This window comes from Leucoraja erinacea, chromosome 16, assembly GCF_028641065.1.
Source record: "Leucoraja erinacea ecotype New England chromosome 16, Leri_hhj_1, whole genome shotgun sequence".
NCBI classification, from domain to species: Eukaryota; Metazoa; Chordata; class Chondrichthyes; order Rajiformes; family Rajidae; genus Leucoraja; species Leucoraja erinaceus.
In genome coordinates this window covers 45,416,138-45,438,660 of record NC_073392.1, presented here as the reverse complement: position 1 = coordinate 45,438,660, position 22,523 = coordinate 45,416,138, and the positions used below count along the sequence as shown (strand labels likewise).

The 22,523-nt window shown below is 44.8% G+C and overlaps 1 protein-coding gene across 1 annotated transcript in view; it reads left to right on the top strand.

Annotated features, from left to right (window-relative positions):
* LOC129704906 (NUAK family SNF1-like kinase 1) overlaps positions 1-22,523 on the top strand; it is a 70,648-nt gene that overhangs the window by 16,387 nt on the left and 31,738 nt on the right. Inside the window, exons 2-3 of the mRNA XM_055648317.1 lie at positions 15,358-15,478; positions 21,716-21,867. Coding sequence (XP_055504292.1) covers positions 15,358-15,478; positions 21,716-21,867 — 273 coding nt within the window. The remainder of the gene's footprint in view (positions 1-15,357; positions 15,479-21,715; positions 21,868-22,523) is intronic.

The following is a 22,523-nucleotide window of genomic DNA, read 5'->3' as shown; positions in this document are numbered from 1 at the left end:
CCTCCCCCACACCCCCCTCCCCCCCTTCCACCACCTCCCCCCCTCCCCCCCCCCCCACCCCCACCCCCCCCCCCCACACCCCCCCCTCCCCCCTTCCACCACCTCCCCCACACCCCCCCTCCCCCACACACCCCCCCCCCTCCCCCACAACCCCCCCACCCCCCCCTCCCCCACAGCCCCCCTCCTGCTGGAAGATGCAATGTTGCTTAACAAAAGCTGCACGCTGCTTTTTGAGTCCTCATTCGAACTATCTGAGAAGCTAAATTAAGATGGAGAGGAGTAGAAAATGTGCAGAAATGCAAATGTGCCCGCTTTGCCAGGGTACATGTGCAAGTCCTTGAAGTAATATTTTGCACAGTTTTTTGTTTCTTGTTACTTGCTTGCAGAATTTAGATGTAACGTGTGAGTAGTTGATGGTTTTGTAGCGTTGTCTGTGTCTATGCAGCTGCGATGTTACTGCAAGGCAGATTTTCATTGTAGGTGCACCCATTGTTGTGGTGTGCAGTAGGCTCGACTTGCCTCGTCGTAATGGAGCAAATCGTCAGCATGTTCCCCTAACCTCCATCATAATGTTTTTAGATGAATGTTGAACGGCCCATGCCCTAACTTGCCACAACCCCCAACCCTCAGTTCGATAGAAGCAGGTCAGAGAATTAAAATGTGTAGGAAGGAACTGCAGGTGCTGGTTTAAACTGACGATAGACACAAAATACTGGAGTAACTCAGTGGGACAGACGGCATCTCTGGCGAGAAGGAATGGGTGACGTTTCAGAGTCTGAAGAAGGGTCTCGACCCCCAATGTCACCCATTTATTCCTTTTCTCCAGAGATGCTGCCTGTCACGCTGAGTTACTCCAGCATTTTGTGTCTATCTTCAGAGAATTAAAATAACAGGTGACTCGAAACTCAGGCTCATGCTAACGGGATTTGGGCTGCAATGCTATAATCTAATCTGCCCTTAGACTTGCGGCTGCAGGGGGGATAGTATCATCGGCAGGAAATATAATACGCTCACAGTTAATGGGTAGGGAAGAAATAAATTAGAACATCGACCAGGCCAACCTCTTGCAAGTTAGCAAATGAATCATTTACCTACTGAATTTCATTTTGTGGAAAAATAGTCCCAGCATCTGCAAATGTCGAGAATGAACCATGTCAATAGTGATCAGCCCCATGAACAACAGCTGTATGTCCAGATCCCAAAGGGAGTTTGTTGGATTCCATCTGTCTCTGGGTAGAACGCAGCAGCATTATTTGGTGCCAGAGCTTTTACATTCACCCACGTCAGCATCCCATACTTTACACAGTAATTGTCCTCCAGCTGACCGCCCACTTCATTTCATCTCCATTTTATTGCTGCATTGACAGCAAATACACACTTCTCTCATAAAAGTGGAGAAACTGGTTTTACTGGGAGCCCTCTAGTGCAAGTGGTAAATGCAGGGGTAAAAGGCTAACTATGCTGTAGTGCCTTCCTGCAGAGGTATGGAATGCACTGACATCCCAGTCTCTCTCAATGGATCTGGTCCATTAACCGAAACATAACTTCAAATAGTGACCTGCAGAGAGTGGTTGATTTTTGATCTATACTTTACATTCAGACTTTAGAGATACAGCGCGGAAACAAGTCCTTCGGCCCACCAAACCCACGCCGACCAGCGATCACCCCATGTGGTGACAGGGAGAACGTACAAACTCCACACAGACAGCAACCCAGGGTCGAACCTGGGTCTCTGGCGCTGTAAGCCAGCAACTATCCCACTGTGCCATCTTGATGTCACTAAAAATAATTGACATAGTGCTTTTAATCCTCTCCTCTCACCCCACCCTCACGACCGCCAAATCAGGTAGATTTGTGTCAGGCGAGGGATTAAAACATGAAACATCTGAGTCTGCAATTTACTTCACTTCACCCACAGGAGCATGATGAGCAGAAGAGTTAAATCTATTTCCATTCTTGGATGAGAAATTACAGCACCTCATATTCCGCTTGGGGAGTCTGCATACTGCGGGCATAAACATTGAATTCTCCCAATTTTGTTAGTCCTTGCTGTCTCCTCCCATCTCTCAGCCCTCGGGCTGTCTCCTCCCATCCCTCAGCCCTCGAGCTCCTCCTCCTCCTTTTTCCTTTCTTCTCCCCGCCCGCCACCCCCCATCAGACTGAAGAAGGGTTTCGGCCCGAAACGTTACCTGTTTCCTTCGCTCCATAGATGCTGCTGCACCCGCTGAGTTTCTCCAGCATTTTTGTGTACCTTCCATTCTTGGATGAGTTGGAAAACAAAAGTTATTGGCTCAAATTTTACTGAGAGTTTCTTACTTCGTCCATATTCTAAAGGTAATCTTGTTGGCGGATATAGAACTTCAAATAATAATTCAAACTTTGGGCACCACAGTGGTAGAGTTGCTGCCTTACAGCTCCAGGGACCCAGGTTCAATCCTGACTATAGGCGCTATCTGTATGGAGTTTATACATTCTCCCCGTGGGTTTTCTCTGGGTGCTCCAGTTTCCTCACACATTCCAAAGACGTCCAGGTTTGTAGGTTAATTGGCCGGTAAAAATTGTGATTTGTCCCTGGTTAGTGTACGGATTATTCGCTGGTCAGCGCGGACCCCGTGAGCCAAAGGGCCTGTTTCTGCGTTATATCTCTTTAAACTTTTCCCTTCTCACCTTAAAGTCATATCCTCTAGTGTCTGATATTTTTTCACTGGGGAAAATCTATCAAATCAATTGTTGAAATCTTTTAAGTAAGGTATGTTATCGTATTTTTGTGTTTCTGTTTTCATCCATGTTGCCTTAGTTTTTGAGTCTCAGAAAGCTTCGCGGGTGAAAGGATGGAGGAAGGGCAGGGTCCAAAACATTGCTTGTGGTTCAGCAGTTTTCCTCCACCATCCACAAGCTTACTGGCAAACCTGCCTCAATCCACCATGGTCCCATGCCTGTGATCATCAACCAACCCTTTCTCCAATATCCCTACACAGTAACAGTGAATGTATCTATTAATTGGGTGCTGGACATCACCATCTATTACAATTATTGTCCGTCACTAATTGCCCTTGGAGAAACATGTGGTGTGCTTCCTTCATTGAACTGCCGCAGTCCAAAGGTACCAGCATTGCCAGGGAAAGAGAGTTACCTGTAAACTACAAAAAAGATACAAAGTGCTGGAGTTACTCAACGGGTCAGGTAGCATCTCTTGCGAACATGGATAGGTGACGTTTCAGGTTGAGACCCTTCTTCAGGCTGATTTCCCCCCCCCCCCCCCCCCCCCCTCCCCACTACCACAATTAGTCTGAAGAAGGGTCCCAACCCAAAATGTCGCCTATCCATGTTCTTCAGAGATGCTGCCTAATCCACTGTTACTCCAGCACTTCATGCCTTTTTTTTGCGTAAACCAGCATCTGCAGTTCCTTGTGTCTATATTTTACCTGTAAATTAAATTTTTGTAACTCTCCAATTTCCAAAACTCCTGTCACTTTCCACCAAACCACCTCCATGATTTCCTGAAGCTGCTCCGTCCACAAACCCCCATCGTCAATCTGACCAACCTCTGGATGGGAAGCTATGCAGCAAGTACACTCCCGTTAGGAGAAACTCGCCCTTTAAGCATTGTCGGCCTTAAGTTTCACCCACCCAGCCCAGGCAAATATTGGAGTCCACACGTAATTAGACAGAATAATGAGAACATTTGCACTGAATCCAATGGAGGAACCAAGTGGACAGGTATGTATGCCAAATGATTAGATTTGAAAATTATGCATTGTACCTGTAAAGTGGGTGCACAGCAAACTGTGTCTAGCTGACAGGAGTAAAGCTGCATCAACAGTCACAGCTTATCTTGGTACTAATATCAGTATGATGAAGTGTCTCACAACACAGAGGAGGTGATAAGATCCATCTGTCAAAGATAAAAGTATGTGATAGAACACAGCAAGTATTATTATACAGGAACCAAAAGCTCACCATCAGAGCACCCTGATCTTAAATCTTGTACCTGATTAAACTACGATTAAGTATTTTCCCCCTGAAATGTTATCTCTGCTTCTTTTTCCACAGATGCTGCCTGGTCTGGGTGTTTCCAGTATTTTCTGCTTTTATTTCAGATTTACGCTGGAATGTAGAAGGATCTTATAGAAACAAATAAAATTATTAAGGGATTGGACACGCTAGATGCAGGAAACATATTCCTGATGTTGGAGTAGTCCAGAACCAGGAGCGATAGTTTAAGAATAAGGGGTGGGCCATTTAGAACTGAGATGAGGATTAGCTGTTTCACATAGAGAGTTGTGAATTTGTGGAATACTCTGCATCAGAAGGCAGTGGGGGCCGATTCACTGGATGCATTCAAAAGAGAGTTCTTAGGTCTTATAGAAACATAGAAATTAGGTGCAGGAGTAGGCCATTCGGCCCTTCGAGCCTGCAGCACCATTCAATATGATCATGGCTGATCATCCAACTCAGTATCCTGTACCTGCCTTCTCTCCATACCCCCTGATCCATTTTGCCACAAGGGCCACATCTAACTTCCTCTTAAATATAGCCAATGAACTGACCTCGACTACCTTCAGTGGCAGAGAATTCCAGAGATTTACCACTCTCTGTGTGAAAAATGTTTTTCTCATCTCGGTCATAAAAGATTTCCCCCTTATCCTTAAACTGTGACCCCTTGTTCTGGACTTCCCCATCATCGAGAACAATCTTCCTGCATCTAGCCTGTCCAACCCCTTAAGAATTTTGTAAGTTTCTATAAGATCCCCCCTCAATCTTCTCAATTCTAGCGAGTAAAAGCCGAGTCTATCCAGTCTTTCTTCATATGAAAGTCCTGACATCCCAGGAATCAGTCTGATGAACCTTCTCTGTACTACCTCTATGGCAAGATTATCTTTCCTCAGATTAGGAGACCAAAACTGTATGCAATACTCCAGGTGTGGTGTCACCAAGACCCTGCACAACTGCAGTAGAACCTCCCTGCTCTTATACTCAAATCCTTTTGCAATGAATGCTAACATACCATTCGCTTTCTTCACTGCCTGCTGCACCTGCATCCCTACTTTCAATGACTGGTGTACCATGACACCCAGGTCTCGTTGCATCTCCCCTTTTCCTAATCGGCCACCATTCAGATAATAGGCTACTATCCTGTTTTTGCCACCAAAATGGATAACCTCACATTTATCCACATTATACTGCATCTGCCATGCATTTGCCCACTCACCCAGCCTATCCAAGTCACCTTGCAGCCTCCTCACAGCTAACACTGCCCCCCAGCTTCATGTCATCCACAAACTTGGAGATGTTGCATTCAATTCCCTCGTCCAAATCATTAATATATATTGTAAATAGCTGGGGTCCCAGCACTGAGCCTTGCGGTACCCCACTAGTCACTGCCCGCCATTGTGAAAAGGACCCGTTTACTCCTACCCTTTGCTTCCTGTCTGCCAGCCAGTTCTCTATCCACATCAATACTGAACCCCCAATACCGTGTGCTTTAAGTTTGTATACTAATCTCTTATGTGGGACCTTGTTGAAAGCCTTCTGAAAGTCCAGATATAACACATCCACTGGTTCTCCCTTATCCACTCTACTAGTTACATCCTGGAAAAATTCTATGAGATTAGTCAGACATGATTTACCTTTTGTAAATCCATGCTGACTTTGTCCAATGATTTCACCACTTTCCAAATGTGCTGCTATCCCATCTTTAATAACTGACTCTAGCAGTTTTCCCACTACTGTTAGACTAACTGGTCTGTAATTCCCCGTTTTCTCTCTCCCTCCCTTTTTAAAAAGTGGGGTTACATTAGCTATCCTCCAATCCTCAGGAACTACTCCAGAATCTAAAGAGTTTTGAAAAAATATCACTAGTGCATCCACTATTTCTGGGGCTACTTCCTTAAGTACTCTGGGATGCAGCCTATCTGGCCCTGGGGATTTATCGGCCTTTAATCCATTCAATTTACCTAACACCACTTCCCGGCTAACCTCCGGTCCCCTGCTATTACCGGCAGATTATTTATGTCTTCCTTAGTGAAGACAGAACCAAAGTAGTTATTCAATTGGTCTGCCATGTCTTTGTTCCCCATGATCAATTCACCTGTTTCTGACTGCAATGGACCTACATTTGTTTTAACTAATCATTTTCTCTTCACATATCTATAAAAACTTTTGCAGTCGGTTTTTATGTTCCCTGCCAGTTTTCTTTCATAATCTATTTTCCCTTTCCTAATTAAGCCCTTTGTCCTCCTCTGCTGGACTCTGAATTTCTCCAGTCCTCTGGTAGGCTGCTTTTTCTGGCTAATTTGTATGCTTCATATTTTGTTTTGAAACTATCCCTGATTTCCCTTGTTATCCACAGATGCACTACCTTCCCTGATTTATTATTTTGCCAAACTGGGATGAACAATTTTTGTAGTTCATCCATGCAGTCTTTAAATGCCTTCCATTGCATATCCACCGTCAACCCTTTAAGAATTAATTGCCAGTCTATCTTGGCCAATTCACATTTCATACGCTCAAAGTTACCTTTCTTTAATTTCAGGACCTTTGTTTGTGAATTAACAATGTCACTCTCCATCCTAGTGAAGAACTCGACCATATTATGGTCACTCTTGCCCAAGGGGCCACGCACAACAAGACTGCTAACTAACCATTCCTCATTGCTCAATACCCAGTCTAGAATAGCCTGCTCTCTCGTTGGTTCCTCTACTTGTTGATTTAGAAAACTATCCCGCATACATTCCAAGAAATTCTCTTCCTCAGCACCCCTGCCAATTTGATTCAACCAATCTATATGTAGATTGAAGTCACCCATTATAACTGTTTTATCTTTGTTGCACGCATTTCTAATTTCCTGTTTGATGCCATCCCCAACTCCACTACTACTGTTAGGTGGCATGTACACAACTCCCACTAGCGTTTTCTGCCCCTGTCCCACTTAGGAAACCTGAACGGAAACCTCTGGAGACTTTGCGCCCCACCCAAGGTTTCCGTGCGGTTCCCGGAGGTTTCAGGTGGTTGCCGGAGGTTGCAGGTAGTGGAAGCATGTAGGGAAACTGACAAAAACCTCCGGGAACTGCATGGAAACCTTGATTGGGGCGCAAAGTCTCCAGATGTTTCCATTCGGGTTTCCTAAGTGGGACAGGGGCATTAGATAGAGCTCTTAGGACTAGCGGAATCAAGGGATATAAAGGGAGGCGACAGGAACGGGGTGCTAATTGTGGATAATCAGCCATGATCACTTTGAATGGCAGTGGTGGCTTGAAAGGTCAAATTGCCTACTCTTGCACCTATTGTCTATGTATCTAAGTATGTATGTACAACATCTGCTTCTTACAGATTTTCATATTTAAAATTTTCCATTTCTAATCTTGATTATCTTAATGGGCTGTGTTACCTAATCTTCAGAGAGAGAGAGAGAGAGTCAATAGTGTTTTATTGCCACATGTCCCAGATAGAACAATTCAAGTGTTTGGAGCCTTCCCTCACAGTGGGAAACTTTGATCCCGCTGTGTGGGGATGTCTGTGATAAAGACTATCGTGTTCTGTGCTCTGTTTTTATTCTTATGGCTGGATGGTGACCACACATTTCACTGTACCAATTGGTACATGTGACAAATAAATGTCTCTTGTATCTTGTAAATTGTTACTTGCAGTAGCACAACAGAATATGTTTAGCTGTTTAGTTCAGTGCAAATGCAGTGATACATCTTTTGCATTACTGGGCGATGAGGCAACAATTGAAATAATGCTGAACCTGTTGCCTAAAGCAGGCACAACATGCTGGAGTAACTCAGCGGGTCAGACAGCCTCACTGAAGAAAAGGAATAGGTGACATTTTGGGTCGAGACCCTTCTTCAGACACTTGACCTGAAACATTACAAATTCCTTTTACTCCAGAGATGCTGCCTGACCTGCTGAGTTACTTCAGTATTTTGTGTTTCTCTTCGGGTGTAAACCGGAGCTGCAGTTCCTTCCTACACACAGTTTATAAGGCATTCTAACATGCAGTTCTGGTTATTGTATTTATTTCTCATTGCCCATTAGAAACATAGAAACATAGAAAATAGGTGCAGGAGGAGGCCATTCAGCCTTTCCAGTATGCACCGCCATTCATGGCTGATCGTCCCCTATCAATAACCCGTGCCTGCCTTCTCCCCATATCCCTTGACACCACTAGCCCCATAGAGCTCTATCTATAATGATGTACGGACCATTAGCCATTGGCAATCTAAGACCATTGGTGATGTACGGACCATTTTTAGTTTTGGTTTAATTAGAGTTACAGCATGGAAATAAAGCCTTTGGCCCACTGAGTCCATGCCGACCTACCGATCACCCGTTCACACTAGTTCCATGTTATTCCAACATTCACATCCACTCCCTACACGCAAAGGGAAATTTACAAACCCGCACATCTTTGGGATGCGGGAGGAAACTGGAGCACCAGGGGAAACCCACAGGAAGAAGTGCAAGCTCCACACAGGCAGTGGCTGAGGTCAGGATCGAACCCGGGACCCCAGCACGGTGAGGCAGCAGCTCTACAAGCCGTGCCGCTGTGCTGACTGTATGCTCTTGTCAGTATTTGAGAATGAGAAGATATAGTAATAGTCGGGACTCGCTCTCAATCTGTCTCGACATTAATCTTACATCACTTTAAAACACATGGCTTGTGTTAGTAGTTAGCACAAGAACGCACTGTGGCAATGAAGTGAGAAACTACTGAAATGGTTAAGCAGTTTCTTGTGTATACTATGGATGAGTTTGTGAGTGATGTGGAACTTGTGATAAAGAAACTGATTAAATTATCTAAACACGATGTCAAACAGAAGGTTTCCATTGGATTAGGCACGTGTAGCTTTTAATGCTCCACACGTTCTGTGCCGTCAAGTGCTGCCAAATTAAATTAAGCTGCAGATTCCCTGGAACACAATGCTGTCATGCAGACTGTCTCTGGGCTAATCTAAGGCCAGAAAAAGAATAGGCATGACTTTGCAGCCAGAACAGAGCATATGTTTTAAAAAAAGCAAATGGAGCTGTGAACCAGGTATGTCTTTGTTCCATGATGCTTGCAACAAATACACCCTTCCACCCCCACCTCCTGTCTATGGGTCAGCCAGTTGTAAATCCAATCTAACAAGTCACCATAGATCTTGTGCATCTTAATCTTCTGGATCAGTCTAGCATGAGATCCTTGTCAAATGCATTGCTAAAATCCAGGTAGACAACATCTACTGCCCTACCCTCATTCATCACCTTCATCACCTCCTCAGACCAATGAATGAAGTATGTGAGGCATGGCCTGACCTGCACTAGGCTATGATGTTTCCACTGGTGGGAGAGTCTAGGACTAGAGGTCATAGCCTCAGAATTAAAGGATGTTCTTTCAATCAATCAATAATCAATCAATATTTATTACGTCATTTGAACCTCAGTGAGGCTCAAATGAAACTCCGTTTCCACAGCCATACAAACAAAGACAATTTCCTACAGACATACACACAATTCAATTTACAAAAACATCCATCACAGTGAACCCACTGTGATGGAAGGCAAAGTCTTTTCTCTCCCCTGTTCTCCATTTCTCTCCCGATGTCCAAGCCCCAGGCGGGCGATGGTGAGTCCCACGGCCATTTTAGGCCGTGCCGGGCGATGTACGGCCCCGCTCCCGGTCTAAATGTCACAAAGTTGGAGCCCCTGGCGGGCGCTGGAATGTCCCACGGCCATGAAGCCGCACTGGGCGATGTATGGCCCCGCGGTCGTTCCAACCCCGCGGTCGGGCTAGAGAAGTTGCGTTGCGGGAGCTCCGGAAAGCGGTCTCTGCACCCGGACCCGCGAGCTCCCGATGTCCCAGTCCACTGGACCCTGCGGCTGCAGCTGGAACCTCTGAGCTACGTGGTCGGGCCGCAGCAGCGAGTCACCACCGCTCCCCACGCTCCGATGCCGGCCAGCCCCACGATGGTAAGTCCGTAGCTCCGCAGGCTCCATGACTGGAACCCCCAGGTCGTTCAGGCTGGAGGCCGCTCCACGGTGCGGGGCCCCAATGACAACGGAGACCCGACAAGGAAAAGGTCGGGTCTCCCGTACAGGGAAGAGATTTAAAAAAGTTTCCCCCTTCCCTCCCCCCGCCCCCCACATATACACAGTTTAAAACACTATTAAAAACACAAACAACTACATTTAACTAGACAAAAAATAAAAAATAGACAGACGCTGCAACAGTGAGTCGTGCTGCCACCAACAGGAAGGAGATGAGGAGGAATTTATTTAGTCAGAGGGTGGTGAATCTGTAGAATTCTTTGCCATAGAAGGCTGTCGAGGCCAAGTCAATGGATATATTGAAGGCAGAGATGGATGGATTTCGTGATTAGTAGAGGTGTCGGGTGAGGGAGAAGGCAGAAGAATGGGGTTTGGAGGAAGAGATGGATCCACCATGAATGAATGGCAGCGTAGACTTGTTGGGTCTATCACATGGCGCTAATTCTGCTACTATTACCGATGATTTTATGATCTAAGGCCTCTGTTGTGAATTAGCTCATTCTATGCCAATTGCAAGTAAATCCTATCACTGAGAGTGCCTCCAATATTTTTCCTATTGCTGATGGGAGGCTTGCTGGCATATAATTTCCTGGATTATCTTTTTATCCCTTTTGAACATCATCTTGAGGCAGGCCAAAATGCCGGAATCACTCAGCGGGCCAGGCAGCATCTCTTGATAGAAGGACAGTGTGACGTTTTGTGCGGAGACCATTCTTCAGGCTGGAGTCAGGGGAAAGGGAAATGAGAGATATAGCTGGTGATGTAGAGAGATATTGAACAAATGAATGAAAGATATGCCAAAAAAGTAATGATGATAAAGGAAAACCGGCTGTTTGCTAGGTGAGAATGAGAAGCTGATACGACTTAGATGGGGGAGGATGAAGAGTTTAGCCTCACTCTGACAATGGAGGAGGCCTAGGACAGAAAGGTCAGTGTGGGGATGGGAAGGGGAATTAAAGTGTTTGGCAACCGGGAGATCAGGTGAGGCTAACATGCAACATCCTAAGTGTGACAGAGCCGTGCACAATATAACGAATGCGCTGGAGTGCGTCAGGACACGTCCTGCACAACGATCTCTTCTGAAGAACAAAGGCAGGCTGGGAAATTAGCCAAAGCTGACCCTGAAGTGAGCAACATTAAAAACTATTACTAATACGAATATTGTAAACAGTAAAATCACCCAAAACACATGTAAGTGATTAAACACACTACAATTATATAAGTAATGTCATTCCTTTAATATTACCAATGTTATATTTTGAGTTGGTATTTCAATCATGTACTTTATTTGCCAGAGGTTATGTACAAGGATTAAGAACACTGAAATGAAAAAAATAAGAAAAGACAAAGGATGAAAGGAAAGATGAAGTGAGATAAGGAAATGGCCTGAATGAACCAAGCAGAATTAGGCCATTTGGCCCATCAAGGCTACTGTAATTCAATCATGGCTGATGCATCTCTCCCTCCTAATCCCATTCTCCTGCCTTTCCCCCATAACCTCTGATACCTGTACTAATCAAGAATCTATTTATCTCTGCCTTAAAAATATCCACTGACTTTGCCTCCACAGCCTTCTGCGGCAAAGAATTCCACAGATTCACCACCCTCTGACTATAGAAATTTCTCCTCATTTCCTTCCTAAAAGAACGTCCTTTTTCTGAGGCTATGACCTAGTGCTAGACTCTCCCACTAGTGGGAACATTCTCTCCACCTCCACTCTTTCCAAGCCTTTCATGTTTCTGAACGTTTCAATGAGGTCCCCACTTCAATCTTCTAAACTCGAGTGAGTACAGGCCCAGTGCTGTCAAACGCTCGTAGGATAGATGGATGGAATTAGGAGGTGCAAGGTGACGTTAGAAAAGCCAAGTTATAGAGCTATACAGCAAGGGAAAAAGCCCTTCAGCCCAATTTGTCCATGCTGTCTAAGTTGTTTAAATGAGCGTCCACTTGCTGTGCCTGGGAAATATATTTCAAATCTTTCTGATCAATGCACCTGTCCAAGTGCCTGTTAAATGCCATAATTGTACCTACCTCTACCACTTCATTTAGCAGTTTTTTGTCAGAAACACACTATCTTCCCTGTGAAAAAGTTGCCCCTCAGGTCCCTTTTTAATCTTTCCCCTCGCAGCTTAAACCCATGCATGCCTTGTGTTTTTTGACTCCTCCACCCTGGCTGTGACTAGTCACCTTATCTGTGCTCCGGGTGATTTATAAGATCATGAGGAAGTGAGCTGAGTAATTAAGGTTAAAAACGAGAAGTTGAGCCCCTATTTCCCATCGCTAGGTTATTCATTGCCAAGATCTATTTGCTCTAACCGAAGTTGGTGGAGAAAATGTACTTTGAAGAGTTGCCATTGGATTTTACAGAAGGAATCTGAGTGGGGTGGCAAAACTGATTTTAATTTAAGGATACTTTATTGCCACGTGCACCTGCGTACAGTGAAATTCTTAGTTTTTGCATACATTCCGGTAAAACCCTACAACCGACTTCACCGAGGCAGAACGCAAAGAGTCGCCACGTTTCTGTCAACAGTCTTATCTTCTTGCAGCGACGAACCAGGCCTGCCGCCACACGTGGCCGCAGACACTAGTGGGTCCCGCTTCACTCTCGGCGACCCCTCTTTGCTTTCAGCAGCGTGGACCGCCGGGTCCCTCTTTGCTCTCCGTAGCCCTTCTCTGGGTCCCTCTTTGCTCTCGATGTCACGACCCGCTGGGTCGTTCAGCTCCGTAGTGCATCCTGGGAGACTTCTGCCACCTCTGCGGCACATCCTGAGAGCCTTTAGAATAACATATTGCTGAAGGTTGGCTGAGGGGGACTCTAGCGATTGTAATTCTAGAGACATTCCTCAAGTGATTGCCAAGCAGAATAATTATAGAAACCTTCATTAAGTCAACAGCAAGTCTAATATTTACTGTCAGCTTTCACTGGTTTTCATCAGTTAGTGAGGATTTATGTTAGTTTTCTTAAGTCTTAGTGTTGAACACACATTGTTCACAACCGCAATCAGTCTCTAAATATGAACTGAAATTGGGGAATGGAATTTGCAAACATTCCTAGACTGAGGTATTCTTGAAATAATCTGTACGTGTTTCTGGAATTCTGAAGCAACGTGCTTTTCTCGTTACACAGTAGATAACTATAAAAATAAACTGGAACGGTCTAACAGCATGAAGTCGCTGATAAAACCGTTATCAAAAAGTATGTGCAGTCTGACTGAAAACAATGTTATCTGACTTTAGGACTTGAGTTATGTCTGATAATGATGACTGTCTAGGTCTCCTTCATTGAAGCCGGACTGGCTAGAGTGACATTAGTCTTTAGAGATACAGCATAGAAACATGCCATTAGTCCGCGCTAACCAATGTCACCCCGTACACCAGCCCTATCCAACACACTAGGGACAATTTACAGAAACCAATTAATCTACAAACCTGTACGTCTTTGGAGTGTGGGAGAAAAAGGGAGCATCAGGAAAAAACCCATGTGGTCACAGGGACAACGTACAAACTCTGCGCAGACGGACCCAGGTCCCTGGCGCTGTAAGGCAGCCACTCTACCACTGCTGCACTGTGCCTTAGAGCAATTCTAGATGATGACACCAGATTTGAATGTGGTCTTTATGGAGATAAGGACAAGGTGACATTTTTAAATGAACAGCATCCACTGCAGACTGCTGCTTAACAAAGGTAATGACAGAGAACAAAACAGAAACACGGGTTGGATATAAATAGGATGCGCACATCAATGATATTGATTTCTTCTCTGTGCATATTTGGATTGGCAGTTTAAAAAAATGAGTAGGATTTCTTTAGACTTTAGAGATACAGCGTGAAAACAGGCCTTTCTAGCCCACTGATTCCACACCGACCAGTGATCACACTGATCATTAGCACTACCCTACACACACTAGGGGCAATTTACAATGTTACTGAAGCCAATTAAACTATAAACCTGTATGTCTTTGGAATGTGGGAGGAAACTGGAGCACCTGGAGTACGCTGTCAGGGAGTACTTACAAACTCCCTACAGAGAGCATTGGTAGTCAGGATGGAATCTGGGTCGCTGGTGCTGTAAGGTAGCAACTCTAACCATATAACCATATAACAATTACAGCACGGAAACAGGCCATCTCGACCCTTCTAGTCCGTGCCGAACACATAATCTCCCCTAGTCCCATATACCTGCGCTCAGACCATAACCCTCCATTCCCTTCCCATCCATATAACTATCCAATTTATTTTTAAATGATAAAAACGAACCTGCCTCCACCACCTTCACTGGAAGCTCATTCCACACCGCTACCACTCTCTGAGTAAAGAAGTTCCCCCTCATGTTACCCCTAAACTTCAGTCCCTTAATTCTCATGTCATGTCCCCTTGTTTGAATCTTCCCTACTCTCAGTGGGAAAAGCTTTTTCACGTCAACTCTGTCTATCCCTCTCATCATTTTAAAAACCTCTATCATCCCCCCCTTAACCTTCTGCGCTCCAAAGAATAAAGCCCTAACTTGTTCAACCTTTCTCTGTAACTTAGTTGCTGAAACCCAGGCAACATTCTAGTAAAAACTCTACCGCTGTGCCGCTCAGGGCATTCCCTTTGAGTACATTTTAAAAATTGTTTTATTTCACCACACAAACCAAACCAGAGGATATGTTTAATAATTCAGCTCATATGCCACCAAAGACAGTCCCAAAGGGATATGTAAGTGTTTTTACCTAGTCGACCTGGGCCTCAGATATATTAACACACCATTTGTGTACTGTGGAACGATGCACTTTAAATGGCGATTCTAGGATCTTAACTCAGATCTACTAAATCAATGTGACCACTGAATGACCTCTAACAGGTAGGCACAGTGTAAGTAATTCTAAACCAAGTTTCTCCTTTTTTGTGTGCTAACTTTGTTGATGGTCTAAAATAAAAGTTCATATTATTGATGTGACTTTAATTTCCGTGTGGTGATTTTAAGGTGTGGTGTCTATCATTGACTGGTCTGGGTTCCTACTGGTTTTATTGGTAGCGTTCTGGATATTTAGCGAATCGTGGGCTAAGGGTAGGCAGGAACTGCAGATGCTGGTTTCAAACCGAAGATAGACACAAAAAGCTGGAGTAACGCAGTGGGACTGGCAGCATCTCTGGAGAGAAGGAATGGGTGGTGTTTCTGGTCGAGACCCTTCAGACTGGCTACCTGGCCCGCTGAGTCACTCCAACGTTTTGTATCTATCGTGGGATATGGTCAGCTCTGAACTGTGTGAATGGGGCTGAATGGCCTCCTCTTGTTCCTCTCTCATTCCCCCTTAAGTTCACCTCATATCTCATTCACAGGTGGCCATTAAATCTGTCCGCAAGGAGAAGGTTGAAAAGGAACTGGATCGGATCCACATTCAGCGGGAAATGGAGATTATGTCATCTCTTAACCACCCCAATATCATAAACATTTATGAAGGTGAGCGTCATTATGGTTACATGTCCAGAATCAGAGACTTTAACAAATAATTGGCCATGTTCAATCCACGGCGTGCCATTTTATCTCCCAATGTATCACAGTGTAAATTACGCTTAAAGTATGTGGGCTTGAGAGGAAAGAATTTGTAGAAAAGGTGTGGCAGCTGAATAGCTTCCTGTCATGTATTCTGGTAGAAATACGGGGCCAAGCTGAAGATGATGGTTGATCTGCCCATTTTCAGCCTCTCCAAAGCGACCACCCACCTTATGACCATCATCTGCAATGGCAACGAATCAGCAATTTCACAGGTTACTGTGCAAAGTGATTACCCATGTTAGTGCAACGATGTTTCCCCATGTTAGTGCCAACAGGTTTTTCAATCTATCATTATGCACAGGTGAACATGAAGGTCTTGAACTTGCTGATTGCTGGTGTGTTTGGTGAACGAGGTTCCATAATTTGACAGGAGCGGAGCACTGATCTGTGTCAATTCTGCACCACTAAAGGGCCTGTCCCAATTTCACGACCTAATTCACAACCTTTTTTATTCGTGGACATTTTTCATCAGGCTAAAAACCCCCCCGACCTACTTGATGCCACAAGTACCTACGACTAGCATCACAAGCTACCTACCACCTCCTACCACCTTGTGACAACCATGCTGCGAGTATGAGTCAAGGGCAAACTCAGCAGAGGTTGTGAATTAGGTCATGAAAGTGGGACAGGCACTTAACACTGGCCAAGAAAACCCGAATAGCCCTGTGCCAGGTGAGGCATGAAGCTGGAAGTGCTATAAGAGTCATAGTCATCCAGCATGACCCTTCAGCCAAACTCATCCATGCCAACCAAGATGCCCTATCTAAGCTAGTCCCATTTGCCTGGGTTTGGCCCATATACCTCTAAATCTTTCTTATCCATGTACTGTCCAAGAGTATTTAACCACCTCCTCTGGCATCTCGTTTCATATACCCACCATCCTTTGAGTGAAAAAGTTCCTCCTCATGTTCCAATTAAATCTTTCCCCTCTCACCTTAAACCAATGTCCTCTAGTTCTTGATTCCCCTACTTGGGTAAAACAACTCGGTGCATTCACTCTACCAATTCTCCTCATGATTTTACACGCTCATAAAAGAGCACCCCTATTCTTTCAAAACAGTTGCGATGTAAATGGCTGGCACTTTTTGTAAATTAATGGAGTTTAGTTAAATAATAGTAAGATTAAATGAGAATTTACCAGTTTGAAGTTTGATCTTTATTTTATGAGGAGTTACGATGAGGGATTACGTGAAGACCCCGTCAGCACGCGTGCGCGACATTCTCCAAAGCAGCGGTGTGGAATCACAGTAATAGTAATTGAAATAAACATAGTAAGATAAGAAGAACTAATATACCAGTTGACCTTTATAATAGAGGGCGGGAGCGGAGGGCACGTAATCCCTCATCGTAACTCCTCATAAAATAAAGATCAAACTTCAAACTGGTAAGTTCTCGTTTAATCTTACTATTTTACTTCGGAGTCACGTGAGTGACTACGTGAAGATTTTAAAGATCTGTGATTTCAAGCCGTGGAACAGTCCATGCTTCACTCACTGACAAAGTCATTCAAGGGAGGAAGTATGTTATTGTATTCAGACATGTATCCAATTCAGACAATAACAATTTATTTTAACAAAATAATCCTCCCTAGGGCTAAATATATTACAGAATTCAAACTTGATTCTGCAACACCGCAGGTTTGGTTATTGGCTTATTATAAAGAATTGGAAGGTCTTTCTCGAGACCATCCTGCTGTTGCCAGGATATGGTCCATAGGCACTTCCTTGTCTCTAGCTGCTGGTGTTGCTGTTGCCCTTGTGGATAGAGATTTAAGATGGCAGTATCCACCCCAGCAGCTCCCACACCTGTCTGAGTCATCTAGCGATGATTTGTGCTGATACCCGGCCATTAGGCTGTTTATAGCTGACCCATAGTGCCAATTTACTTCCTCTTAAGTTTTAGTAATCTTAAGATATAGTAGAAGGTGTGTCATTACACACAGTCGGGTGTCAGATGGGTATACCTGGAATTCCAAATTTTGTCCTGATATACGAAGTTATCTTTTCTGGAGATGCCATCATTTATCCCAGTCTCAGTTTAAGTAGAAACTGGACCCTTAGAGCTGAGACCAGTTCTATCAGCATACTGTATTTTAATGTCAGTTTTCCCCCAGGGACAGGGACATTGCTGGTGCCCCTAGCAATGTTAGTACAATACTGACGTCCCAGATCTGGGAGTACCTCACTCTAGGAGGGTCAGTATTGTAAATAATCCTCATAAGTTTGGCAACTAGAGGGTGAGATCCCATGGAGAGTTGTCGTCGGGTGCCTGCCACCAACAAGCTGACAGGGCACTCCTAGCGCAATTATAGTGCTGCAGCTCAGTCCTTCGTCAACATGAAGGCTGGACAGAAATTCCCAGGACGTTGGTGGTTGTAGCTGTATTATACGCTACAACAGTCCTTGTTGGTTCTTGGTAGGCCGCCGTGATCATGCTCATGGTCCTGTCCGCCAGCCCGGATCTAGCATGGTGGACTATGGTTCAGAGACTATGTCCGAGACCACAGGATCCATGGCTATGTAGGCCAATCAGGTATTTCCAAGACACCTGATGCTGAGTCCATAAGTATTTTGCTTACGATCCAACTGGTGAGGCAGGAGGGAAAAACATTGTAAACAATTATTCCCCATTCAGTGAGTAACGTCCATTGCTGCTGCCCCAAGTGTGGTTCCCAAGCGGCATATGTTGGTAACTGGTGATTGGGTCTAGATGCAAATGGATCGATATCTGGTGTCCCTCTTTTGGTAATATCAGCGACTTTTTTGTGGTCCAACAGCCATTCGATGCTGTCATTGAATTTTCATGATCTGGTGTGTGCCACTGTATTGAGCTTACCTGATAGGTAAGTTTGCTGATAGCCAAATATGTATGTTGACACACCATAGCCAAATTATATTGGCCAGATTGACACATGATATTGATCTTATTCCACCCATATGATTAATATATGCCACCACTGTGGTATTATCAATTTGTAGGCGGACATGCAGATGGTGCATTGTGAGCAGTAGGCTTTTAGCCCATGAAACGCACCCAACATCTCTAAATACCCAGTGTTTTTAGTAATGATGATTACTAATAATGATGGGCTGGAACTATGCCAAGTATTCCCTTTCATCATTATAACTCCGAATTGCTTTGGCTGGTAACTGCATAGGTCGATCAAAGTGACCTGCAAGGTGTTTTTGCTTTTGCACTTTTGCCCTTTTTGAGCTTTAATGATGCAAGGCCCAAACTGAGTGGCTGGAAATGCTGCTACTAGTTTTCAAATTACCCTTGTCTCCTGTCTAATAGATGGTTTATTTTGTAATAATTAATTTTGTTGTAGGCTTCCACCAAGTCTGCTTTACTCTTTGGCAATGTTACAGACATATGGATAACGTTAATTGTAAATCCCAGAAAATCCATAGTTGTGGATGCCGTCAACTTAGATTTATCTGGATGGAGATGACCCCAGAGTTTCACCCAATGTTTAGTAGCTAAAACTGCTGATTTAGCTAGATCCAGGGTTTTTCCCCACAATTGATATATCATCAAGATATGCCATGACAATATGTTTTTGTTTCTAATATTGCCAAGGCCAGTTTTAATATCATGGTTCAGCCCCAGTCTTGGGGCTGAAGTTAGCTCATTAGGCAACTCTGTACTCTGCCATAGTTGCCCCATCCAGTTAAAGTTTAGGTATCCATGTCTCCCAAAACAAGTGTAACATTCCCCCTGTTAGAACAGGTCGTACACCTTTGTGTTATGGAAGGAACCAGATCCACCTACCTCCCTGGTTGCCGGTGTTACGTCACTTTCTTCAATTTCTGCCTCTTCTGCGGAAGAGGCGCCTGTGTTCGTGATTGGCACGTTTTCCATGAGGGTTGCTCTGGGCCTTGGCCTAAAAAGGACCTTTGTGCTTTCACCAGCGTCCTGGTGTTGATACCTGCTGGTGGATGCATAGGGGTGCTGTCGTTGCTGATGACGCTGTTATGAGCCTGACGGCTTTAAAATCTTCGTCGAGCTTTTTTACTTGTTTAAACAAGTTTCCCCCCTGGTTGTGTTGCAGCTGTTTCGCACAACTTTGCAAATTTGGGGTTTAGTGCAGGTTTACTGTGCACTCGCAAGCAATTGATTTCATAGTGGGTATTGCGGAGCAATGTCAATCCTGCTGTCATCTCTGTACCATCGCCTGGGCAAGCAACCAATGAAATGCCCGCTGTCAGAAGTTTTAAAATCTTCTGTAGTTTGACCTGGGTTTTTGTGCCAGTCCCACTGTACCCCCAGATCACATTGTTTGCTGCAGGCATTTTTAACGAAGTAAAGTTCACAGGAGGCCTATACTTCTGCGTAATTTTCTTACCTGTTCCTGCAGAGGATGGAAGTACAGGTATTCGATGCTGGCCGACAGCTTGGTCTGTAATGGTACTTTTCGTTGATCCATAATTTTGGTGATCACTCCCAGTAGCTCCTTAGGATTCTGCACCCCCTGCACACTGCCGTTTTCTTCAGCCATGTCCCCTTCTTCAGGACCAGCCCATCCCTGGTCCACAATGCTCCCCTCTGTCGAGGGAGATGCATTGTTTTACAGCCCTCGATAAGGTGCTGTTGTGGGAGTGCGAAGACTCCCATAGTGAGCTTGCTCCATCTCCCGGAGCAAGTCACGTGCTGACCTCTGCTGCACTCGGGCAGCGCGTCCTCTAGGCTGGACTCAGATGAGTATGATCGGCCAGGCTGAACCCTGCTGGGGTTTGCCTCCAGCCTGCTGCGCTGATTTGAGCTGTACGGCTCATGGCGCTGGATTCAGCTTGGCACAGTTGGAGTCGGTAAGTGGACATTAGCAACCATGCCAACGGTCACTTCCACTGCCCTTGGGCAGCGCGTCCTCCTGGCCGGACTCCCCGAGTCTATCGGCGGGACCGACTCCTGTTCTGCCTCCAGCCCGCTGCACTGTTTCCGGGTATACAGCTCGCGGTGCTGGGCTCAGCCTGCGCCGGTCGCCCCCGGCTGTCGGAATCTTCCTGGTTCCCCGTAGCCTGCGGTCCAGGTGCCGCTGGTCGCCCGTGGCTGTCGGTTGCCGGAACTTTCCCAGTTCCCTGCAGCCTGCAGTCTTGGAGCCGCTGGGCGTCCATGGTTGTCGGCTGCTGGGAACTACCTGGTTCCCCGCGGCAGCCTGCGGTCCAGGTGTCCGTTTTTTCTTCCCCTTGTCCAACGTGCTGCAACATAAAGCACAGCAAGGGGAAGAAATACAACTTCAATATAATTTTTCTTCTTACCTTGTAGGTCCGTTTCAATTTTGCCGCGGGAGTGCTCCACCCCTGCCCGTCGCTGTTGCACCGTGTGAGACGCTGTGTCGCGCACGCGTGCTGGCGGGGTCTTCACGTAGTCACTCACGTGACTCCGAAGTAAAATTGTAATTATAGACGTGTTCTGAAATGTTTTAATAATATTTAATAATGTGATTAATATTTGATTACATTTAAGAACACACATAGAATTACATATGTATTCCAATTATTTGATTTTTATGAGTATTTGAATTATTTTGTCTATCAGTGATATGTGCAGAGGCTGTGGGGTATGGATTTGGTGCCACGGAGAGTGTAAGAACGGGTAGGTTGCAAACCCATAGGGAACCTAAGCAACCATATTCCCAGTGCTGGGAAAGTTACATAAAATCAGACTTCAGAGCCACTGTGACAGCAAGCCCAACAAGAACAAGGATTCTGGAAGTGACATCTAGGAGTGTAGTGCATGTTCCTAAGCCCTAATGTCTGACATGGCAGACTGACTATAGAGAAGCCCAGAACAAAAGTTGGAAGCATCGTGAATTATACTGTAAAACTGATTTTCATTCATGTTTTATTTTTCATGGGAATTAGATTGCCTATGTTATGATTGCCCAGTTATGTTTATCGGAGGTAGGAAGCAGCAGGATAGAAATCAAGATTCACTGACTAGAATATGGTGCAACTTTCGGTTTCAATAATTGCTGTGCCATAGTTATAAGCTGAACTCTTAGTTGCACATGCATTTTAAAATGAACACGGTTCATGTTCAAGAATCAGAGCATGTTCTACTTCACATAACGAACAATACTCGTGATTAATATAAAAATGATCCAGATTCAGTGATCACTTTGTGTGTCCTTTTCTGCAGTGTTTGAAAATAAGGATAAGATCATCATTGTTATGGACTACTGCAGTAACGGCGAGCTGTATGATTATGTCAACGACCACCACAAACTCTCTGAGAGTGAAGCACGCAAAGCTTTCAGACAAATCGTCTCTGCAATTCACTACTGCCACAAGGTAACAATACACATTTTAACCAGTATTATTCTCATATGCTTTCTGTGTCATAGTATCGTTATTCAGAATATATGAAGGGAGAGGGTTCTAGATGCGGGGACCACAGTTTAGGATATGGGATAAGTCATTTAAGACTTTGATGAGGAAAAATGTCTTCACTCAGCAAGTGAACCTTTGCAGTTCTCCTCCACAGAAGGCAGTGGAGGTCAAATTTCTGAAAATATTTAGGCAGTAGATAGGTATAGGTAGACTCTAGACATCATTTATTAAGGGATATCGGAAGCAGGCAGGACTAAGGCCACCTTCTTCCTGTGCCATTAATGCCATATTTGTCTAGCAATCGAGGATCAGCATGTTTTTGATCGAGAGCATAGGAGCTCAGGAGGCTGAATGTCCTACTCCTGCTCCTCTGAAGTAGGGTCTTGGCGTGAAACATCACCCATTCCTTCTCTCCAGAGATGCTGCCTGACCCGCTGAGTTACTCCAGCTTTTTGTGTCTTATCTTCGGTTTAAACCAACATCTGCAGTTCCTTCCTACACATATATTTATAATGTTCCATGTTCATACACACAGCAAATTCTATTGTCTCGTATGCATGCACACAGCCTTAAATCAAACAATGTAAGTACATCTATAACGCAACACAGAGCAATAT